This window comes from Pogonomyrmex barbatus, unplaced genomic scaffold (genome assembly GCF_055798465.1).
Source record: "Pogonomyrmex barbatus isolate J1 unplaced genomic scaffold, ASM5579846v1 scaffold3, whole genome shotgun sequence".
NCBI classification, from domain to species: domain Eukaryota; kingdom Metazoa; phylum Arthropoda; class Insecta; order Hymenoptera; family Formicidae; genus Pogonomyrmex; species Pogonomyrmex barbatus.
The window spans coordinates 4901396-4925215 of NW_028297127.1; the positions used below are offsets into that span (position 1 = coordinate 4901396).

At 34.3% G+C, this 23820-nt stretch overlaps 2 protein-coding genes across 12 annotated transcripts in view; one reads left to right on the forward strand and one right to left on the reverse strand.

Annotated features, from left to right (window-relative positions):
- Positions 1 to 16987, forward strand: part of LOC105423294 (caspase-1) — a 53209-nt gene extending 36222 nt beyond the window's left edge. For 3 of the 4 annotated variants that reach the window (XM_089079815.1, XM_011632988.3, XM_011632989.3), the window contains exon 5: positions 6671 to 7440. In XM_089079815.1, coding sequence (XP_088935941.1) covers positions 6671 to 6969 — 299 coding nt within the window. In that variant the 3' untranslated portion in view covers positions 6970 to 7440. Of the gene's footprint in view, positions 1 to 6670; positions 7441 to 16738 lie in introns of those variants that run through there. The other variant, XM_011632990.3, reaches the window with a different exon arrangement.
- LOC105423311 (alkaline phosphatase) overlaps positions 1 to 23820 on the reverse strand; it is a 180383-nt gene that overhangs the window by 93605 nt on the left and 62958 nt on the right. The window lies entirely within an intron of this gene.

Consider the following 23820-nt stretch of genomic DNA (forward strand, 5'->3'; position numbering starts at 1 on the left):
TTTAGTGCCAGTTTTCGTACTTCGTGGAGTGGAAGACATTAAGCATTAACGAATATATATATATATATATATATATATATATATATATATATATATGATTACTAAACAATAAACGGATATATAGCGAATTAAGCTTCTTCTTCTGGCACACGACCGAGATTCTATAGCGTCATAAGCTGCTTATTTTGAATAATGCAGGCTTTGCGAACGGTACGCGCATGCTATATAGGTAATCTACATCAATTCCTCGATTACACCTCGCCTCCTACAACGCTTCTCCACTTCCGTGTCGGCCGAAACTCATTAATGAATGTAAACCAATATTATTTGCAACTCAATACCTCCGATACGAGCCAGCCGCTCTTTGAAATTCCCAATTATTGTACCGATCATTGTGTGTTTGATTGCCTCGCACTATTTATAATTCCTCGCATGATTCGACGTACATACAAATTCACCGGAGGTCTCCGCTCCGTCGGGAAAGAGCTTACGTGAAATTTCAATAGAATTTCGAACCGCCGCATTTTCAGGATTATAATCACCCGACGCATTTTCGAATTTAATCTGATTGAAAATCGTTGAAAAACGTGACTAAAAGCAAATTCGTTGCACGAACATCAACGGCAGTACTTGCGTAAAACGACGACGCGTACATTTTCGCGCGATTTCCGCTTGCGTGCAAACATTTGACTTGCTGTTGCTAATGGAGTGCGAGAATTTGTGTTGACAGTGGTGCACACCGACGCGATACAACACCACGATGTCTAGTGAGAACGTCAATCAGTCAACTGATAAATCGATACACACGCGCTCGTAATACTGTCTCGAATCGAACTGCATCTAGCATACAAGCTAAATACGATTACAATAGCTCGATATATCATATGAATACAATATACGGTATATACAATACATTCGAATGTGTAACACTGCCCGCTTCGCCGATATCCCGTGAATTCCATTTATGAAAGTTTTATCGGACAACCACAAACTTCTCCAAAGCCTTCAGTGATTTTATAAATAATTTTCAAACTAAATTTTTGTTATTTTAATTAAAGGAATTATACAATTCTAAATGCATTGTATTTAACTAAAATTTTTTTAAAGATTATGATTATAACATGCGATATTAAAATATTATAGAGCAAAACGGTGATTTTTCTTCTTGATCTATTTTTTATATTTCTACCGAAAGATTCTATAAATTCGAGAAACATGAATCTGAGTAAAACAAATTCTTATTATATTCAAAATAATAAATTTTCGCAGTAATTGTCTCCGCAAAATCAGTTATGCTATAAAAAAATATGTAATAATTGTGTAATGTACTGTGTGTCTTCCTTCCCCTCAATAAATCAAAATAAATTATGAATTGTAAATCGCAAGAACATTTATCACATACATATATTTCAACACAAAAAGCAGTATAAAAAATATTTTATACAGCATTTTCGTGTGAAAAATATTTCAATTTAATTTTATTGTAAATTAACTCAATATTGTTAATTCAATAATTATCACTACGAAAACATATTGATGTTAAAAAAAATGATAATTTTTAAGATATTAATATAAAATAAATATCGACATTTTTGGAGATCAGGATATTCCAGACGTTTCATGATTCCAGTTGGATATGATCCAAGCTCATCCAAACGGCTATTTTGAAGCCATTCGGTCCGTTCGTGGCCAAGTTTCATATCATGATATATTTTTTCGCTCTCCTTTCATCGCCTTTCGCAGATTGATATAGAAACACGTTTCTTTTTTTCAATTTTATATTTTTTTCATGTAACCATTGGTCGACGGATAAAAAAACGGATTGCTTGTTTTAAGTCCTTTAGCCAATTCTCGAGTCAACTGCCGTGATTATTCGTCAAAAGAAATATGCAATATAAGCTATTATGCATTTCTAGATAGCATTTCTAAATAGAAATAATTTCTCTTTTAATTTTATAAAATAATTTTATATATTTATGAAATTGATTTAATTTGGCATTTAGTATATCAATATCAAATTAACATACTTTAATTTTAAAAAGTTGTGCTTTTTATTAATTATTCTAATAATAATTGTTATTAATAGTTTGTTTCATACCATGAAATATTTGTACTAAACGTTTTTGTATTATATAACTTTTTAGATAAAGTATAATCTAAGCGAGTCTTTCAGAAAAGAATTATTTAGTTACCTTCTTTAATAAATATAAAAATATAAAATTATCTATGAAAGAGAAAAAGAACGGTGATAATATACATGAGATAATAAGAATAATCAGCAAAATATTAATTATGAGAAATCAGGGGATAATTACAACACCGAATTAAACATAATACCAATATTTCTCTCGATTAAAATTTATAATTATTATTTTAGAAATATTTATATAAATAAGTAATAAATTTACAATTATAACTATGCTTTAATGATTTTATAATTATTTAAATTTTATTGTTCAAATATATAATTATATAATGTTACGCGTCTAATTGACATAATTATCCTGTTATTGCAAATGCGATTATTTACACGTGATTATTAATAATAGCTACCATAAAAATATACAAAATTTGATTGTATACATAAATTTCATAAAGTGTCACAGTTTACAAGTGTTATAGTAAAACACAGTAAAAATTTAAAGACACACTAAGCTAGAAGCTCCTGTTGGCAATAAGATTTTGCATACTCTACATAGAAATTCGTAGAAACGTCTTAATAAAAAGTTTAATAAAAAGTATATTAAGGAAAGTACATTAGACTGCCATTGTTTAAAGTCATTCTTATGATGAATTTCATTCTGATACTTTAAATTTACATTATTTTCTTTTTTAAATTGAAGAATGTGTTAATTCGCTAAGAAAAACGTTCCTTTATATTTTAATGTAGCAAAGTTTGAGATAATTAAGCTCTAAGCGCAATTTCGGACGAAACTGTGCGATGACTAAAACTTTACAAAATCTGACGCAAACGCACCGGCAGGCAATATGCGTGGGAATATCGCAGAAGCTTCCGAAAGAAATATTGCAAATTCTTGACTGAGATTCGCCTAAATTCAGAAATCGAATAGCGCGAACTTTGTTACGATCGCAGTTTCGGTGATTTATTGTGAGCAGCAGCGCGACAATTCGCGAAAAACGGGAGAACCAGAAATAAAAAAAAAAAAAAAGAAACAGCAAAACTCGGCAACCAACAAAACGTGTCGGTAGATGGCCGGACGAGAGTTTCGCATAGCAGCGAAGCATACCACGCAGTATCAATCCTGTGGGATTGGATTAATGAAAAATACCTGTCGATTGTCAGCGAGATAACTCAGATAATCAGAAATTGCGTCCGTCGGAATTAGACACATCGATACCAAAACACTCGTAGCTTGTTATGGAAATGAGCTACTACTTGCACAAATCGATTACAATTAAATTTCTCGTATGACAATTCTCTTTGTAAATGTATCGCGTATACGCGCTACGTAAGTGTAACGCGTAATACATGCTGAAACGAAGTTTAAAGAGGGCACGTTTATCTTCGCACCAAATTTAATAAAAATATTCGAAAAGTGTCACTTATCCGTTAAGATTATCCGCTTCGGAAATTGGATTTAGTATGGACAGGAGCAGCTTATTTTTGGAAATACGCAAATTTACTCGGCTGTTTGCACACTTTGCGCACGTCTACTTTGCACATCTATCGATTAAGGAGGGTAAACAGAATTTATGTAATGCGGGTATATTCTCTCTACGGAATGATGTTTGCGAATATACTCTGTCCGTCGTATTAAGCGAGCCCGATAAACAGTACTTGTTTATAATAGAAACAGAATATATATATACACTCAGAGATCCACATCGCTCTCCGTGAAACCGTAATACTTTTTTGTACGCGTGTCGTGATCGCACGTGCTCAGTTGATATTAGCGTATTAATATTCGCAAATTAAATACGAGTCAATTAAAATGTAGCGCTGGTAAAATCCCAATAATATCCCAACGTATTTATGAATTTCACAATGATTATTGATGATTATTATGAGCGTACACTGGTTGCATAGTAATTTATTTCAGAATATCTCGAAAATTATTTCCGACAGTAATCTTTGCGACAGTAAACGAAAAAATTTTCAAATTTGTCTCGGAGAATGTCAATTTCACATAATGTATATGACAATAACCAGCAGTTAAGATAATAGTTGCGCGGTATAATAAATATGGCACGCGGGTGGTCACACTATTAATATACCAAGAAAGAAGATTACTAGTTAAATGCTTGTGCGCGCGCGCGCGCGCGCGCGCGCGCGTGTGTGTGTGTGTGTGTGTGTCGTCCACATATGCAGTAGGAAATGGACGTATTGTTAATAATGTAGGTGCTGCTGAATTCGCGGATAACACCTGGCTCGATGCTAAAGGCGTCATTAATATGCCACGTAGGAGATAAGCGTGTAGTTAACATACCGATGGTGATAGCGAACGTGCATTTAACACTTCGCTATGGGGGTGGAACGTATGGTTAATATATCATCGAGCACGTCCACGTCCGGTTAACACCAAGGTGTTCACACATATCTCATGTGTTATTGTTAGTACTTACCGCATATTGTGTGTGCCCGATTCTCTCCAACAATTAAAATAAAGTAAATGATTATAAAGTGTAAATTATTGCGATAAATCACCCCATTAAATAATACTAATAATTAACATTGAAATGAAAACTCAATCCTGGGGCTTTATACAAAAAAAATATGAGGATTTTCCTTAAAAACTTTTCAATATTTAACATGAGACATTTTCGGAAATTAAACCGGAAATTAAAATTTTTAAAAAGAAAATAAAAAATGATATTTTATTATCCCTGTAATTGTATTTATAAAGATTAAAAGATTTTCAATCGTTTATATTTTAATTTACTATTCGATTTTTGTAAAAAAATTGTATCATTATAATTGTATGTATGTAGTTGTAAGCTTCCTACGGAAAATAGCTGCGATGCGAATCTGGCGCACGTTGTATACGGCATTTAAGGAGAACACGTTGTCAGAATATATCAAGAAATCGATTTCTCTTACATATTCTTGAATGGTAAGTAGATGCAAATGCAGTTTTTGCTTATTCTAACAACGTGTTCCTGTAATACGTTTCAATTCTACAATGCAATCTTTCGTACGCAATGAATTTCATATCGATACTGTTACTCGTAAATGTCCAATTACTAAGATTTATTAATGGACATATGAATCGCTTTCCTATCATGTAACTTCAAAGTATCTTTGAATAATTGACAGTGGAGTATATGTAATATCTTTTTGTGAAAAATATCGGATAAATTGACTGATTTGAAATTAAATTCAGTTCGTTTTATTGACAGAAATTAAAATTCATTAAAATCAACAGAATGACGAAATAAGAAGCGGAATAATTAATCAGTTTTCAAAGTAGCAAGACCTATAGGGCATGTAAAGTAATCCCAGACTAGAGAATCGCGAATGTTGTAATCCTACTTGTAATATAGAGTAGAAGACATCTCAAGCATTAATGTTAATCAATACTTATGCAAGTGAGCCTAAACTCAGACTAAGAAAATAAATGATCAGAAATTATTTATAATAATTAACTTCATCTTACATTTATTTCATTTAATTGCGCTAAAATCTTGAAATCTGTAATTCTATTCTGCTTCTAATTCTACATTGTTATTGAATATTAAAAATCTCGCATATATTTGTTCGCATTTTTTAAATTAAAGTCAAATACTTGTATAAGAAATAGAATACGATATAATTTTTCAAAAATAAATTTAATGCCCTTTTTAATTATTTTTCTACAAATACTAAATGAATATTCTTAATAAAGATGTGACTTTGTTGCTATTCCTAATCCCATGTTACTTCGCGTGTCCATGTTAGCCCATTAAGTGAGGTCTAAGACTCGATGTTACCTAAATGTAGATTGCACACGACTTTCCTAAGAAGTTTAAGTGCTATAGCAGAGTAACACCGAACTTTGTAATTTCAGATTAAAATATATCTGTTCCGCGCAACACAATTAGCAAGGAGTACGCGGTTGCTCGTACATGCGCGGAAAGTTGAGATTAATTTAAACTTATTGCTCTGGAAAAACTGGAACTTTTTATTACGGACTGGGTTATCTCGAAGTCATAACAAATCTGTTAATTCAACGATATGACCTATCTTTATCAAATCAAATATATAAGCTTCCAAACATTCATTTTAATTTCATTTCATTATTAAAAAGCAAGCATTAGTAGTTAGACATATAATAATTATTATAGTCTACCTATATGTACATTATCTAGGTCATAATATTCTCGAAGATATCACTCTTTTTCACTAAAGAGATTCAAAAAAAAATCATATTTTGATATTTCAGCACGTCAAAAAACAAGTGCTCGATAACTGTAGTGTGTACCGTAGTCAACGTATACTCGATACATACATTATCTCGAGGGCTTTAAATTTCTACCTCGTCTCACATTGCAACCTTTTCCGCTATCACAGGTCATGGGTCATTCGCTGATGCATTCACTATCCCGATAGCGTCGCATGCATCTCGCGAACGCCTGCGCGAAGTGTATCTCATTACATATCGGAAAAGCGAATCAATCCACTAACTGAACTATCAGTCTGAACTATCAGTAAACCGCGTGTTACGACTTGCAGGTTTTTATTCGTGGCGCAATTCGGAGAGGGGCTCCTGGTTCATACAGGCGCTCTGCGAGGAACTGAACCTCCACGGACACAAGCGCGATCTACTCAGCCTAATGACCTTTGTTAATCGCCGCGTCGCCATCGAGTATCAATCCTACGTACCGGAAAACGCGACATGGCACGCAAAAAAGCAGATCCCTTCGATTGTGTCGATGCTGACCCGCCTTGTGTACTTCCCCGACAAACGTTCATCAGCACCGGACAATATCGATGATAGATCGGAGGAAAAGGAAACTGAAAAACCAACATAAGAGTGGTAAAACACTCGTTTTCTCGAACGAACATGATGGATTCTCCGATAAAAATCGACAGATTGATTCCAATCGAGTTGTTTGGATGCATTGAAGCTTCTTGAAAAGTGATTATTGATTGAAATGCGCTCGGACTTCGCTATATAAAGAATTTTTAAGAATATGAATAGAGTATAAAAAAGAGAGAAAGAAAGAAATTTAAGAAAAAAATTTATTATTTACACCAAGATAAAAATTTGTTATGTTTAATAGGAAAGGGATAAATATTTTAAAATATTTTAAATATCTATATGAAATTAAAAGTTTAATAAAAAATCCTTTTATTTAAAATTATTTAATATATATATATATATTATATAAGATTAAATTTTGTTACACTTCTACTTAAATGAGATTTATATTTTATTAGAATATTTCATTTATTCTGTTGTAATTGCTATTAAATTGAAACCAAAAAAAGAAAAAAAATAATAGCTTAATAAATTAATACCTAAATAGCGTTTATATCCCTCTGTCCATTTTCATGTGTATTTACATATGAATTCATAACTGTATGAATAACAAATTATAAAATATCACAGAATGTGCGCTTGATAACGCTGGGCGAAGTAAAATAAATCGTCAGGATGCATTAAGCAACACGTCGCGAATTATTATATTATAATTAGGTTCACTATATTATTCTTAATTAGTATGCTAATATAGATTTTCATAATGCATTAAAGGCTGTGGTCATAATGGTCAAGAATAATAATGACTAATTTTTGTCGTTATATGATTCGTCTCAACATATCGTAATATTTCTAATGAGTAAAACAATTAGAATTAAGAAAATTCCATTTATGAATGGCCAATATCGTGATCCTTTTTTAAACAAAATTCAATTAGTATTTTAGCAATGGGCAATTTGATCTGCCCTAAGATTGTGCTTACTGACATTTTCTTATAACATTTTCTTAGCTACAGAGGAAAATACGTGATAAGAAAATTTGTTAAGTCCGACCAGAGCCTGATGAACAGGGATAGTCGGGTGTTTGCTTGTGAGAAATCGGTGGGAACTAATTCTGTCCTCCTAATACATCCCCATGCCGTTGGTGAACCGACGGGGAAGATCCTCGGGACTATTAACCGCAATGCGTGCGACTGCAATGGCATGTTCAACGTCAGATTAGATACCTGCGGTCAAAGGAGTTAGACACTATTAACCTTTGTCTTGGAAGACGCGAAGTGGAATCCACGAATTATGCCGTTAACCAGATGCTATCGCGAAATGTAATCTCCTCCGTGCCAAGGTAGATCGATCTGCGGCGATAATGCAGACAGCTTGTACTCTCGGTAGAAATCTCGGCACCGCTTAATCGTGTTGTTATATATCGTTACATGGCGTGGCAGAGCTGTGCGCCATAGACGCATTTGCTATACAAGCGGTAAATAAAAATAATACGAATATTAATGAAGTAAGTAGTTACACGCGACCAACCGTATATTTCGAATTTATTTATAAAATTGTAATATTTTCACGTTTTCCTGAATTTAATTTTTGGTCGAATATCCTGTATCGCTTCTGGATGTAATAAAAAAGAAAATTTTGAAGTTAATATTAAAGATTAACGTTATGTCGGTTTACGTAATTCAAATTTGCATTTATTGTATTGGCTAATGCAAAAAAATCATAAAATAAATCTTCTTTTATTTTAATTATTTTTCAATAAAACAAGGTTGAGCGTTATTGATTACTGTATGCCGTATATGAGGAAAAAAAAAGGAAAGAAAATTAATTCTCTTCTGCGGCAGAAGTAATATCACGTCCGTAAGTGAAAACTGCTAAATAACTGCGAGATATTATGAAAAATTACACTATTCTCAATGTAATATTTGCTCAAAGAAATTATTTTTTTAAAACAAAAATAATGCATAATCTTTTATTCACTTATTTACGTATTCTTTATCCGATTTCATTACATTTTTGAAATTCATTACACATTTATATTTTACATTTTTCTTCGATACGCGTTTTGTATAAATTTAATTGATACAACGAAAAATTAAAAAAAAATTGCACGAATTACTTTGTTATAATTATGTAATTGAAATACTTTCGACAAATTTAATAAAATATAAAACGTCAATCAGTATTTAACAATTTAAAATTTTCTTTAAATAATTTGATAGAATATATGGATGGAATATTAATTTCTTTTAATGTATGACGTTAATAACAATACTAAACAATTCCTTTTGCATTTCCTAAAACGAAAAATATTTTAACGTGTCTCTCTCTTCCGACATGTAATCTATCGCGGAAATTATCGCTCGCAATCTGGAGCCTTCGTTCTAGGAGCAAATTCTAGGTGTGAACGTAAGAACTGTGAAGTGAAGCGCAGGCGGTAAGAAACCGATTCAATCACTGACGCGAAGAAAGGGTCCAGCTGTCGAAGAAATTCCTCAAGCCGTTTTGACTTTCTAACTGGCAATTTGAACGATTGCAAATCGATCCTATCTCCTCGCACTAGTTAAGTGGAACTCTCGAAAAGCGAACGTTCAAATCTGCGCAGATGGCTTGTCACGGAAACGCGATCAAAAGGGATTTTGGTTTGGGAAGCCCTTGTCTCTTTATCGAGGCTCGTAGAGTATACCACGTCAAGTAGAAACCACTTCGTTCGACGATCGTATCGTTGATCCGATCAATATGGATGTGCACAAGAGTTGCATTTTGCGCGCAATGTACAACTCTACGTGCAAACGGTCACGCTGTTTTTTTTATAATCCGAGCCGTTCGATATTTTACGGCTTATTCACTGCCAGGCAACACTAAGCTTTCTTTCACGTATATTGCATTCCAATCGCGTTCTTTCTCACTTCTTCGTAGCTGCGAAATGTTGTTTTTTTCCTCGTCATAAATATGCAAATAACGCGCGCCGACATATACCTTTTTTTTTTTTACACTCCCAGCTGCTATTTTATGATCTTAAAAAATCTGAAAATGTATTTTACAGAAAAGATACGTCAATGTATTTATATATATTGTTCATGAGAATTTTGACATGATTATTAGAAATTTGAAGAGAAATTATTTTCAACTTGAATGCTTCATTTCGAAATATCGCAAAAAGATCTAAATAAATGAACGTACGAATTATCGAATTGCAAACGCAAAAAACCAATTCCTATTTCGCGCAAATAAAGAAAATCGAAACGCGAACTACAGCGTGTGTTGTTGCGAGTGGTAGTATTTCATCTTCGAAGCAGTTTCGACTCGATGTAATAAATCAATCCTCTACAGGCGGCCATATCATCGATATATTTTATATACTGCACTGGGAAGATAAGTTACAAGATGTTGCGCCGTGTACTACACGTGCCTGCCGACGTCATAATTTTAGACTTTCGCAACGATAGCTAATCCGCCCCGTACACGGGGCGGAAAATCGAAACTGCGATCGTGAACTTCAGGTTCTTATGGTTAATCACCTCCTTCGCTGCGGCGCAGTCTGCAGCATATCCGGCGTAATTCCGACAAAATGAAAGCAACGTATCGAAATGCTGCACTCCGAGATGTATCGCGTCACGGCGGTAAACTAAGACGCCATTCGTCTTAATCTCATTTACAAACTCCGCGCGAATACCGCCGGTGTTCGCGACGGGGTGCGCTAAATTCTGTCCCGTTCGCACTCGCGGGTATTACTATTTCGGTTTTGTTTCGATCGAGCTACGTAGAAACGATGCCACCACACTCGGTGAAATACGATGCAACGGGTAAGAGCAGCCGCTCTTAGGAGTCGTATTCGCGATCTCATCAACTTACGCATATATATATATGCATGCATGTATGCATGTGTATGTATGTATGTATGTATGTATGTATGTATGTATGTATGTATGTATGTATGTATATATGTATGTATATAAGCAGCCAGCAGCTCCTGTCGCCGTTAGAAGAAATTGTTCCAATTCCATTAAACTAGCGAAAGTAAAATATGTCCGAATAAAAGTACATGCACAAAAAAGAATGGAGTCATTTTAAAACAGCGATTGATTCTCGCCAGGTTAAATTATCTCTTGGGCGATGGCGAGATTCGAGAAATTATCGATAAAAATTCCCGAATAATAATAAATTTTGCGAGAGCAATAGAATTTCGGTTTTTCGGCGAAAGCTGCCATTTCGGCGAAAGCTGCCATTGACTTAATCGCGTACAATCATTGAAGAATCGGCCGGAAGAACGACGAAAACGATTCATTCACGTCGCCGCAGGGCGAATTATGCTAATTTCTCACGTCCTCTCAACGTCCATCGACATTACGGATAGAGCAACTGTATATGGAATTCCGCCGCGCGAGATTGACCACCACGATGTTATTGACCGCCACTAATTCGCCTAGCGTCAACTCGCCACTAAAACACATCGCGGAAATGGTCGCAAAAGTGGCGGTCAATGGGTGGTGCATCGGGGTGAAAGGGGAGGGGAGGGAGGTCGACCATTTGCGGAGTTGTGCAAATTACTGCGAACGAGTGGGACACGTCTCCTCCATTCGACACCGGGATATAATCCGTTTTGAACCGCGAATGCCTTTCGGTACATCGCGATAGCGCGAATCGCTGGATGAGCCGGACCGGCTGGAAAGTTTTGACGCGATTTGCGACGTGTTATCGATCCGCCGTCGATAAACAACTCGGTCAGCACTTTCGCCACGTTCGTCGATCACGTAATCTTTTTGCCCGACCCTCTTTCGGCATGCGAGCCATAATTCCGAGCCGACGGGATATCCTTCGGGCGTCGTGTCGTTGTCAGCGCGTAAACGCGCCTGGTCGCTCTTTTTTTTCCCTCTCTCTATTTTTTTTTTTTTTTTTGTTAACGCGGCGTAGCACCAAGCGTCGAGATCGCCGCAACATTCGTGCGACAGAGTGCTGAGAATCATCCCCCAATCGCGCACACCTATATCCTTTTTGATATCTATGCAAAATAAAACTTCGGTTTTCCGATACGCTTCATCTGCTTTCATTTTTGCCATGTTTTACGGCGTATCGTTGATTACATCGCTCTTCAGCTGTAGCTCAAACGTCAAACGGCGAGTCGCGAGATGTAGTACGCTTCGGAAATATCTCTATAAAAGTGCTGAGAATGATCCCTCCCATCGTGCACACTCCTGTCAAAACCATGCATTTTATGCATTTTCATTTTCGTTATACTTCACGACATACATTTATGATTATACACGCGTTTTTATCAGCGTTAGATCTAAAATTTGTCTCGGGCGTTTGCATGACAGCCCGAAAACGATCCCTTGCGACAGCTACATGAAATAAAACTTTCGTATTCCGACATATTTCATTTGTTTATATTTTCACTATATTTTACGATATTGCTTATTACATCGTTTTTTAATAGTAAACTATTATCAAGCATCGTACAAGTTATTAAATATTCGTGAAATATTTTACAAAAATGATTACTCCTACATTGTGTATATAATAAAATATTTCTATACAATTCATATATCTTATGATTTTTGTTAAGACCATCCTTAGTTTATTATTTAGTATTAAACAGTGAATTAAAGATATTCCAAATACATTTGCATAACTGCGCGTGTGTTGAATTTCCCCATTTATATAATATCGAATAAAATTGTTATTCTAATTATTAATCAGTTCATTATTAACTTGTTACGTATTTATCCTTATTTACTTTATTGTTTAATTAATACAAAATGCTTTCGCGATTTAGAAGGAAATTATTTTCAGAAGTTAAGTATTTAATCCGCTGCCATGTAATCCGAAGGATAATAAAATAAAACAAAACAAATATAATAAAACAAAACAAAAATAAAAAAAAACAAATAAATGAAAAAAAATGTATATTTTAATTAGAAAAAATAGGGAAACTTGACTATAGGTAACGATTCGTTGAAAATGAGGAACTAAGAAATTCAGGAGCAACAATCCAAAAATATAATAAACGTCCTGTCGAAATGTTCAAATGTATCGTGAGCATTTTGAATTAGCGATATTGGAGCGGAAATTTGCATTTCGGAAAAGGAGAAATAGCTGGCCTCGGAGAGAGAGACTCGCGGTAAACGGATTTTATTTATGGTGGAAGATGTATCTTTCGTTGTGTCGCTCGACGTTTTCGAAATGCGGCCGAGCCAATTACTGAGATTTCGCTTAACGTCGACGGTGGTGCGCGCATGCAAAAAGAGAAGGCGATACCCGCATTTACTCGACCAGAGCCATTTGTAAAATATCCGAGTTGGAGGCTGCTACGGTTCGCCACCGATGAAACATGAAGTGAATTACGCTGGCATTTAATTCTCGATAAAAACTACAACGTACAAATGAGAATTGCAGCCGTGATCTATAGAACTCGATTCAACAAAACAAAAAAAAATTCCCCTCATTGATTTTTATTCTCATATTACGAATAAAGAGCGATACTCTCGCATCATCATACGGCGTTTCGCAAATTAACATTAAATATCTCTCGCGAGTCTCGCAAAAAGGAATCGAAGTGTGATTCATCGATATTTCTTCCCTTTTCTTTTCCTTCCTTTTCCTTCATCACCGAAATAGAGCTGAACAGAACGCTATTAAATTTAAAGCTCTCGCGTCGTGCGTAAGCCGCCGCCGCGGCAATTTTCAAGAATTTCGCGCTATATTCTCCTCACGTAATCTTCTTTCGCCGCAAGTACGACGCAACCTCCGCAACCTCGCGATTCTAAAAACGTCATCCCTGTAACCTGGCAGTTAAAAATCTTTCCGTGCATTTTTCGTATCTGGTCGAGTGATATATAGTATCTAGTTTCTCGCCGCCGACACAATTTTCCTTGTTTTTCAACGAATTGCATAAGATAAATGCTCCCAAATTTTTCCTACCAGTCAGTTTCTCTCTACTTTTTATTGAACACGATAGAAACTAACAAATACTCGCTACTTCTGCAGATAATGATTTACTATAAATTCTCCTCGCATCTTCTAATAGAAACATCGCAAAAATAATATTTGCCTAAATTAAACCTGGCGAGATTCTTTGTGCGACGGTTTAATGGAAATATTTATATTCTTTGCCGAGAGCCATGATCTTTTTCTCAAAAAAATTAATATTAGAACACTAAAGCTCAAAACTAAAGCCTGAGTCCAATGGAATGTACTAATGTCGTCTCGATCAACTTCATCTGTGATAAATCGGCGCGTATCAACGATATCTTTGTTGTTACGCGAATAATTCTATATAATTCTAACATTTCGTTAGTGACGTATGAGTACAGGACATTGTTCCGTACTCATGCTTGCTTCTACTCGTATGTATGCTCGACCTACCGATCTGTAGACGGCGTGAATTTTATGCGAACATGTCCGACATTTTATAGACGGCTCGTACATTCGAGGATAAATCTTTTGTTTTGCATGTATGTGTGCGGAGTGCGTAATAAATAAAAGTTCCTCAACATCCCGGTTAGTAGGAGGATTTATCTACCGCAAGGTTTTATTGCGGCTCGCGATTCAATTTGTATCTTCCTGGTGGTTATTATAAAGTGATATTAATGCTACCGGCATTGATTTTCTTAGAAAAAAACTTATTAAACAAATTCTCCTAAGAAATTATTCTTAATAAAACTTCGTATTAATTTTGACCGACAACGTTCCGTTACTATGTAAATGTATAATTAATTGTAAAATTATTCTTCGCAATATTAATGCACAGAATGTATCATTTGATTTTAAGAAAAACTTAGAAATTTTATGTATAATTCATAGAAGTACTAACTGCAAAAGTGAAAAGTTGCGAAAGTTTGAAGAGAGCAAATGTGCCCGCGAAATGGCAGTTTATCGAAAGCGGTGAGAACCACTACGAAGACGTTGAGGAAAGAGGATATCGACTTTGGTGCAAGTCCCATGCGGGCACGAAAAGCAAATCTTCTCCAAACGTAAGTACGTGACATGCAAGCGTACTTATTACTCTTCTCGAAAGTCTAATTTGCAGGGCGGTGCCGGCCGAGCGAGAGACACGGATCGATTTGGAAGGATGGCGCATGCAAGAAATGGTCCGTTTGCATTTTACACAATCGCAACATACAGTTTTATGGCGACTATGATAATGCCTAAAACATTTATCTCTTAACTTAATTTATTACGCTCTCCTTTCTTGGATACTAATAAGAGGATGAATTAATTAGAAATTAGAGTCTACATTACACGACTGCTTATATATATATATATATATATATATAATATTGTTCAGTTATAAGAATATAATTTTTAGTTAACAACTTTTATAAGCAGTAACAAAATATTCTGATAATCTTACATTTTAAATATTAAATTGAAAAATTATAGAATTATTTAATCCGTTAAGCCTTGTTTATTCCTTATATTTTGATGAAAAATTATATTTTAAACACAAGCACGCATATATATATATATATATTTCACAATGTTAATAAAATGTTGTAACTTTTATAACAGAACATGAAAGCGGAATTGCAGTTTTATTTCTCGTGTACTTCGTAATAGTACTACGTAATAGTAATTTTCTTAAAGTCGTAATATTCCTTGTATCAACCATTAAGCGCTGCAAGAAATAATTTGCTAAAACAATCAAGAAAAATTGCAAAAAGAATGCAAGCACTCGCGTTGAGCCAAAGAGAAATTCTAAACGAAATGTACCTGAGTTCTTGTTGAAAATTGGAAAGTACAATAAAAAACTGTGTCCTTTATATATATATATATATATATATATAAAATATATATATATATATATATATATAATAAAAGTTGTACTCTTAAAATATAATTCCGAACTCTTCGATTTCTCGTAGCAGCAACAGCAATTGATATGTAACGCATAATAGCCACGTTGTACAAACATTCACGTTCCCATTTTGCACATCAGAATTGCAACCACGTGCATTACATTTATCATTTGGCATATACGATTTGCCGCGTGCTTTGACATAACAACAAGAAGCAATTAAAGAGATTATAGTTGAGCAGAGAACAGGTATTACCCCTAGAACATTACCAGGGAGGATGGAGCTAATTGCGTGTTCTCTAAAATCTAAGCGATCCGAGAACAAAGCGGCGAGTCGTGCGCGATGATCGGGCATTCAAGCGAGGACATTCGCCAGATATGCATTTCCAAACTGGATTGATTCTTAAAGCGGGAGATCGGGATTCGCCGGCGGACCGATATCGGCGGTATCGCAAATAAATTTTGCGAAACGCGGCCAGAGTCGGGACGCATCGAAATCAGTCTTCCGAGCGGGCAAACGTCAACGGAATTGTGATCAAAATGCCATATCACGATGAAATAGGCCGACGTCGCGATGCACGGCCGATAAAGTGCCGGAAGACAGATGCGTAATTAGCGCTACGAACTGGGAATGAATGTGGGCTCTATTTCGGCCCGCCCACGCGATATTCTCACCCTCCTTTCGACCCCGTAGATAACATCCACGCGCGTGCGGCCGCTGGATACACGATAACAGTTCTCGCATCGGGATACGAGAATGCACGATTTACAGTTCAGGCGTACTGTCGGCGTCCAGCGGCGCGACAGTGCCGGATTAGCAGCTTTGAAATAGTCGAGCTCGCACCGGCGGATACAGCTTTAACGCGTGACGTTTCCACATGCGTGTAATTCAAAGCACGAGACGTGCATCCGCTATATCAGATGTTAAAGCTGCTACCAAAGGCGCTTAATTGAAATAATGTAATGTACACCTACCAACTAGAAAATGGAACTGGAGAATAATTTGCTTTATTTCAGATTAGATTACAACGCCACACGAGCGCGAAGTTTATTCCTGACATCTATTTTGAATAACAGAATCGCTACAATTGTCGTAAAATCAACTTTACTGTTTCTATACTGTAGAACATTGAATTCAACGAAATCATATCGGTTTTAATTTTCGCTTTAAATAAAGCAAAGCTGGCATAAAAGAAGCATAAATCAAGCCTGGAAATCGAAATTTCTCTTTAGAAAAACACAATACTCTTTCTCTCTATTTCTCTTGTAGTATTTGCTTTAATTAAATTCAATAGTAAACTTTAAAATAATGGTTGATTTTACAGAAATGTAAAATCTCTAATTTGTAATTACAATACGAAAGAATATAGCTCTTGCTTAGTATTTGTTTCATTCAAATTTAATATGTAGCTTAATAATCTATAAAACGTAGAAAAGGTAATAATTATAATTCTCAATGTTTGTACCAAGAATGTATTATGAAAATTAGCTACTGTTAAAAGAATAATCTATTATTGAATAAAAGATTTGCATTTATCATTATAACATTTATCATTTTACATTTAAAAGATGAGAGTGGAATATAATATCGCGCTTTATTCTGCTCGATAGACATATAGCATTTCAATGTAATCTATATGCTCGGCAGATAATATAATGCGAATCTTGCATGAATCATCAATAACTCAATATCAAATATCGTTCCTAATCAGTTACATCCTGAGCATAGAGTGCTACATGTCTCTGTTAAATTAGAATTAAACTTGGCGGCTGAAAATCTTCTTCGAGCATTATAATATGCTGTTACAATATAGTATAAATATTAAAATGGAACATGGAAAATTTAATGATTTAAAATTCAAATGATAAAAAAAATGAATTATCAACACCTTTACATTTCCAATAATGTGTTCTTGACAAAAAGCCAAATTTTTGTAAGAACATTAATATTGAATGTAACTAACCTAAGTAATTTTACAATTTAACTTTTTATTTATTTCTTTTATATTTCATATATTTCGCGAACGTTTCTTATTTAGAAATAAAAAAAACTATACTCTTCAATTATATTAAAAAATTATTGTCATACATTCTAGAATTAACGTTCTAGATTTAGACATATATTTTTACGAAGATGAAACAATTTTGCAATCGAAATGTTCTCTATTTTATATATAAATATATATTTATACCCTTTCTTTCCTCAATCACTTTTCCTCGTTTTTTTTTTCCATGACCTCCTTTATTTATCTCGTGTCCACATCCTTATCCGAGAAACGATTTTCTCCGCCCCGCTCAAATGGCACTGCAGTTTCCATAAGAACTTCAATGGTGCTACTCTCGGGGTGATCCTATCCTCATTTAACCTCCTTTTGTTCTTTGGTATTACAGACTTCTTCTTGAACGCTGAACCGCGTCCGCTCCGCCCCACAAGAACTTTATAAGTAAGCTAACGGCTTGATTGCTGCCGACAGTGCTAAATCTTCTTACAAGAGAGAAATTGTAATACTAAGTAATATTGTTACCAATTTATTACATGTACGATTATTCAACAATCCATAATTTTCTTCGATGTATTTTATTCGATTTTAATTGAATAGCGATATATGTGATTTTAAATAAAGAACCAAACATATGATATAAATCAGGTTGTAATATTTACCTTCTTTATTTCTATTATTATATTTAATATAATTTTTCCATACTACAATTTCAACATGATAAAATAGATATTGTGTAAGCCGATTGTGCGTGTTTCAACGTCGTTTCATATGTCGCATTAGGAGCGACAGTGCCAACTACCATTGAATTATGATGAGAAAATTCGCGCGATTATTCTATTCTTGCGATTTATGTTTCCATAATAATGTTTGAGAACAAAGTTAATCCAATAAAACAAATATTTACAATTTACTGAAATTTTACTGAAATTTTGTTAATCATGCTATACAAATACTTGAAATAAAACAATCATTAAAACTTTCCGCAATCTAGAAAAATGTATATGATTACACTTTATCACCAGATATATCGGATCGTGTATAATAGAGTTTCAGAAGCGCTTTACACAGCGATAAGCAAATTTTCTTTCTCTTAGAAATATAAACTGTTCATCTGAATTTAGTTAAACAAAATTTATAATTACATGTTTCTATATTTCTATATATAAAAATAAAAACACTTGCTTATAGAAAATCGAAATAAAGATAAAAAAATGAAATAAAATAAGAAGAAATCTAATTTCAGTATTATGACATCAAGGATTAGAAATTTATAGCTTTACAGATTTAATCCTTTTAATTAAATTAATTAAATTAATTTAATTCCATTTCTTTCAATTTATTCCAAATTCTTTCACTTTCCATTTATTTTCTATTAATAAAGAGAAAATAATATTTTAAATTAATCACAAGGGCATTGCCTTCGTTCGGAGGAAGACGTGACGCCCCATCAAACATCCGTCGACGTTTTCCGGCATTTACCAAAATATTCGTCTAAAGCGTTCCAAGGCTCGCAGCTATACGGACATGACATACTTTCACGAACGTGGAAACGTATCGCGTAAAATATCCCGGCGTGCGAAAGTCCCGTGTATCCGAAGTTTCCCAGATTTGGATTTCAACTTGTTCCCGCATATCTACTGTGATGCCTAACAGGATGGAAGAAGTCACGTATGCGAAACACGCCGCCGCGAATCTTGGATCGAATCCCGCATCCGTGCGGCATCGAGATACCAGGCGGATCTACAACGGGCTCGATATAACGCCGAGATTGATGAAGTGTAAACCGTGCGAATGGATGCCGGCGTCGGTAAAAAAAAAAAGAAAAAAACGTCAATTGCGCAAAGTGTGCGAGAAAAAAAAAACAAAAAATCAAAATTCGCAATGCGGGCGGACTTCTCCGATCGAAAGATTAGATTTTTCGAAAGCAACGTAAACCGTATTCAAATGGTTGTAACAATATCTTTACTTTATATGGAAACTCGCGTGCGAAAACGGAATTCATGTACTTCAATAAACAAACGTTGTAAATAAAAGGTTTGTAAAATTGATTCCGGATAGAATAAACTTTTTAATATATGCATACATCCGTTTATATATTTCAATTGTCGATGCGTTTGATTCAAAAGAGAAATTCATCAAATATTCGATTAATTAATTCATGAAAGTGTTAATATTAAATGATTCATATACCGACCAAATTGTAAGGGCGCATTTAACGATGTAAGATACAATTGTTTTACATCAGCGTAAAGACAAGTAGTAGCATCACACATATAAAATTACACGTAGAAAATTAAAATTCGTCTGTGAACTTTAATTCGTATGTTTGAAAAGTGAGACTCCATCGCGAGGCGATTGCACGATTGCAAATTCGTACCGCAAATTTTTCCGGGACGAATATTCCGTATTTCAGCGAGATTCCGAGATAATCCGGCCGACCCAGGGAAAACCGTCGTCGGTCTGCCTCCACATAAATTCGTTCAAATGCAGGGATGTGGAGGCGCAAGGGAAGGAAGTCGAAACCGCCGCCGTGCGGACGAAAAGTTGGTCAATATCGATGTGTGTAGATTCTCTCCGGTCGCTCGGTTGTCGACATCAGCGTGGTCAACGAGTTTTCTTTGTCCTCCCTCCCCTCCCTGTCGTCTCGTTGAAAATCGAGGTGTTTGCGTTTCGTTCTGAAACTCTCTCGATACCAAACCGCGAGATAGAGATAGAGCGATAAAATGAAGAGAGAGAGGAAGAAGCGAGAGAAATAGAGAAAGTGCATAGCGGCATAGAGGCCGCAGGTAAAACGGAAATGCTAGATGTGACAGAGAAAAGGAGCCGGTAAGGGAGAACGAAGAGCAAAAAGAGACCGACGACGACTGACGAGAACATTTCCGTTATTTTATCGAGGCGAGACTTTTCTCGAGTTCGACTGTTTGGTCTCTCGACTAACTTTTAGAGCCTTTGCATTTTACTAGCGTTATTGCCTGCTTCTTTCTCACTTTTCGAGCATTGACGATATAGTCGGATGAAGAGACTTCGTAATGCAAACGTAAAATCTGATTTTGTCCACACGAGTCGAGGCAAATGTTTTTTTGTGTCGAGACGAGAATATTTTATTCTTATGAGACATCTCAGCGCGCCTGCGCTTCTGCACATCTGCTTATTTATTTTCCGACATTATTTATTCTACAATTAAAAAAATTAGAGCAATTGAGAAGTGCGCAAATAGATTTTTAGCAATTTATTAATATAAATATTTATTAAACATTTCAGTTCCAATTCGAGCTATTTTCAATGGTACTTATAAATTATTTATTCTTGAATATTATAATATGCTCAATATTCGCATAAACTACAAAAACTTAACCCAATACGTGAGGAGAATATTAAAATTTGACGTCTAATTTAATTATTCGATATTGGAAAAATATTTTAGCCAAGATACTTTAACGATATCATATATTTTTTCTATTTTACTCCACTTTTATTTTATTCCACAAAACGGTATGCAAAATGAATACGCGCAAAAACATTATTTTATTCCATTCTTGATGAGAACAAAATAGGCGTGAAAACAATATGATACATGACGGCCAGTGACAAAGAGAGAAATTGAATGACGATAATGCACAATCAGAACAATGTACAGAGAAAATCATTGTGCGGTAGGTCGAGAGAGAATTCATAAATACCTATCTAAAGCTGTATAGTAGGAATTTACAATATAATTTATGCGGTCAAATGATCGAATAAATGATAAAATCCAAATATTTTTCATCTAAAAATCCAAATATATTCATCTGAAAATTAGTCAAAAATAATATTATAATTTCTAAATCGTAAAACTTTCTCCCTTTATTCCCTCTCTTTCTTTTTATTATTGTCGTATTTTTTTTTAATAATAAAAAATAATTTAACTTCCTGTGGCTAAATAAGTGTCCTGCAGATTACTTCCTTTTCTATCTATGGCAGGCGCCAAGCAAGAAATTAGGAAAACTTATTACAGAGATTATGTGACTTAAGGATGGTTATTATCCTTTGCGACCGAGGAGGTTAGCATCAGTGAATTTAAGAAATATTGCTTTCCGCCTGAAATAATTCGCGCGTTGAGGAACTTTGTTGCGGGTAGGTTCGCAATTTATCCATAACAGTAGAGACGGAACATTGCGGGAAAACATGTTCACGTTTGCCACTTCTCTTTGCGACTGAAAATGGAATTTCCTATCTCTGGACGTACGACAAGTATATCAAACTCCGTTTGTGTCACGTAGTTTTCTATAATGGTCGTAAAGTTACGATCGCTTTTATACTTCAAAGATTGATTAAAACATTAGATGGATATGTCGGGAACATTCAATTAAAAAAATTTAATGATGATTTCATGACGGTCCTGACAGTCATGACGTATTTAAACTTATTTTAATGCGCGCATCTAAATAACATTATAATTATATCAGATATAGATAACTATAATAACACATAATTTGATATTTGGTTATTTCAAATATAACTATTATTCCTAAATTCAGAAATAGTGACAAATAATAATTCAATAATAATATACTTATGAAGAATTTCCAAAAACAGTAAAAATCTTTATTCTTAGAGATAAACGTAAATAAATCAGCTGTTCAATTTAAAACAAAAAAATTAGGGTGAAAAGTGAACAATTTTTTTTAAGCGTATAGATAGTAAATCTCATAGATTTAGATAGAAAATAATATATGCATTAATAATATATAAAAAAATTAAGATTTACTTAACTTGAACTAATTTTTACAAACAAGCTCCTATAAAAGGCAATATGCAATAAATATCATGCAAACAAATGAGACTGTATCATATAATTACTTTCACGTTTTCTACTTTGCTAACTGAGATAAAGAGGCGGTATTTGCTCGAGCAACCGACACTAATTATCAAAGGATTCAACGAATCCTTTTCAGGAATTCCTTTGAGACAAATCTTGTTTTATCCGAATCATTTTGGCCTCGTTTCACCCACAAGTGCCTCGATCGATATTACTGTCATCGCAGATGACAGATGATAATTTCCATTTAGGCGCCTTCACGACGAACTTTTGTTACAAACTCGCATGAGTCGCTTCCCCGTCACGCGCCGGATAAAGTTTTTGATGTCTCGTGCCCGCGAATCCTAACTCCTAGAAGCCATTGTTTTATCGAATTAACCCTTTTGATTCCCCGATCGTGGACGTACTTTCTTGGGGCGTAAACATGAATTTTAAAGAAACTTGATATTGTTCTAGTTCATATGGAAATTTTTAAGTTATTATTTCCAGTGTTTTAGCATCATTTCTGATATCCAGTGATATAATAAGTAAATGATGAAATAAAACAATTAAAGATCTTATCGTGTTTATATGATTAAAAAGTTAATACAAAAATCAGCAAATAATTTATCAAAATTGAGTACAAATAAGAAATAAAATATCGAATAATTATATTTTCCAATAAAAAATATGATTACTCGTGAGAGTTGATTTTACCGAAAAATAATCTTTCAATTAACATTGATAATTAATAAATTTTCTTTTATGTAAAACGATTTCAGAAAGCACAGCTCTTTTCCCTCCAGTTGAAAAAATGGTACTCTAGAGAAATTTTGTGCTCCGACGAGCGTAGTGAAGTTCCTAGAAGCGTATTTACGTCGAGGATATAAATTTCTGTTGTAATACCATTGTAAGATCTGTGAATTGAAAATGATGCAGAAATATGCAAAAATGTATCAAGAGAAAGTGGTATTGTTATGTCAACATACAAATATCATAGCACCAATTTGTGAATATATTTGTGAGTATATTTATATTTGTCAATATATTTTTCCTTGATTGATTACATTCAAATTCATTCATTACGGAAATTCTGTTTCATTTGATTTCATATAATCTCGGCACAACTTGCGATAGGTATTAATTAAACGTAATTAAGTAACAAATAATAATTAAAGGGCAATTAAATAATTAATAATAGAATTAATAATAGAATTAATAATAATTAATAGAATTGCAATCAAATTCACGAATAATATCAATCTTCAGCTTATAAAAGTACTAACAAGTGTCGTAAATCGTTTACCATTAGAACGTATTCATG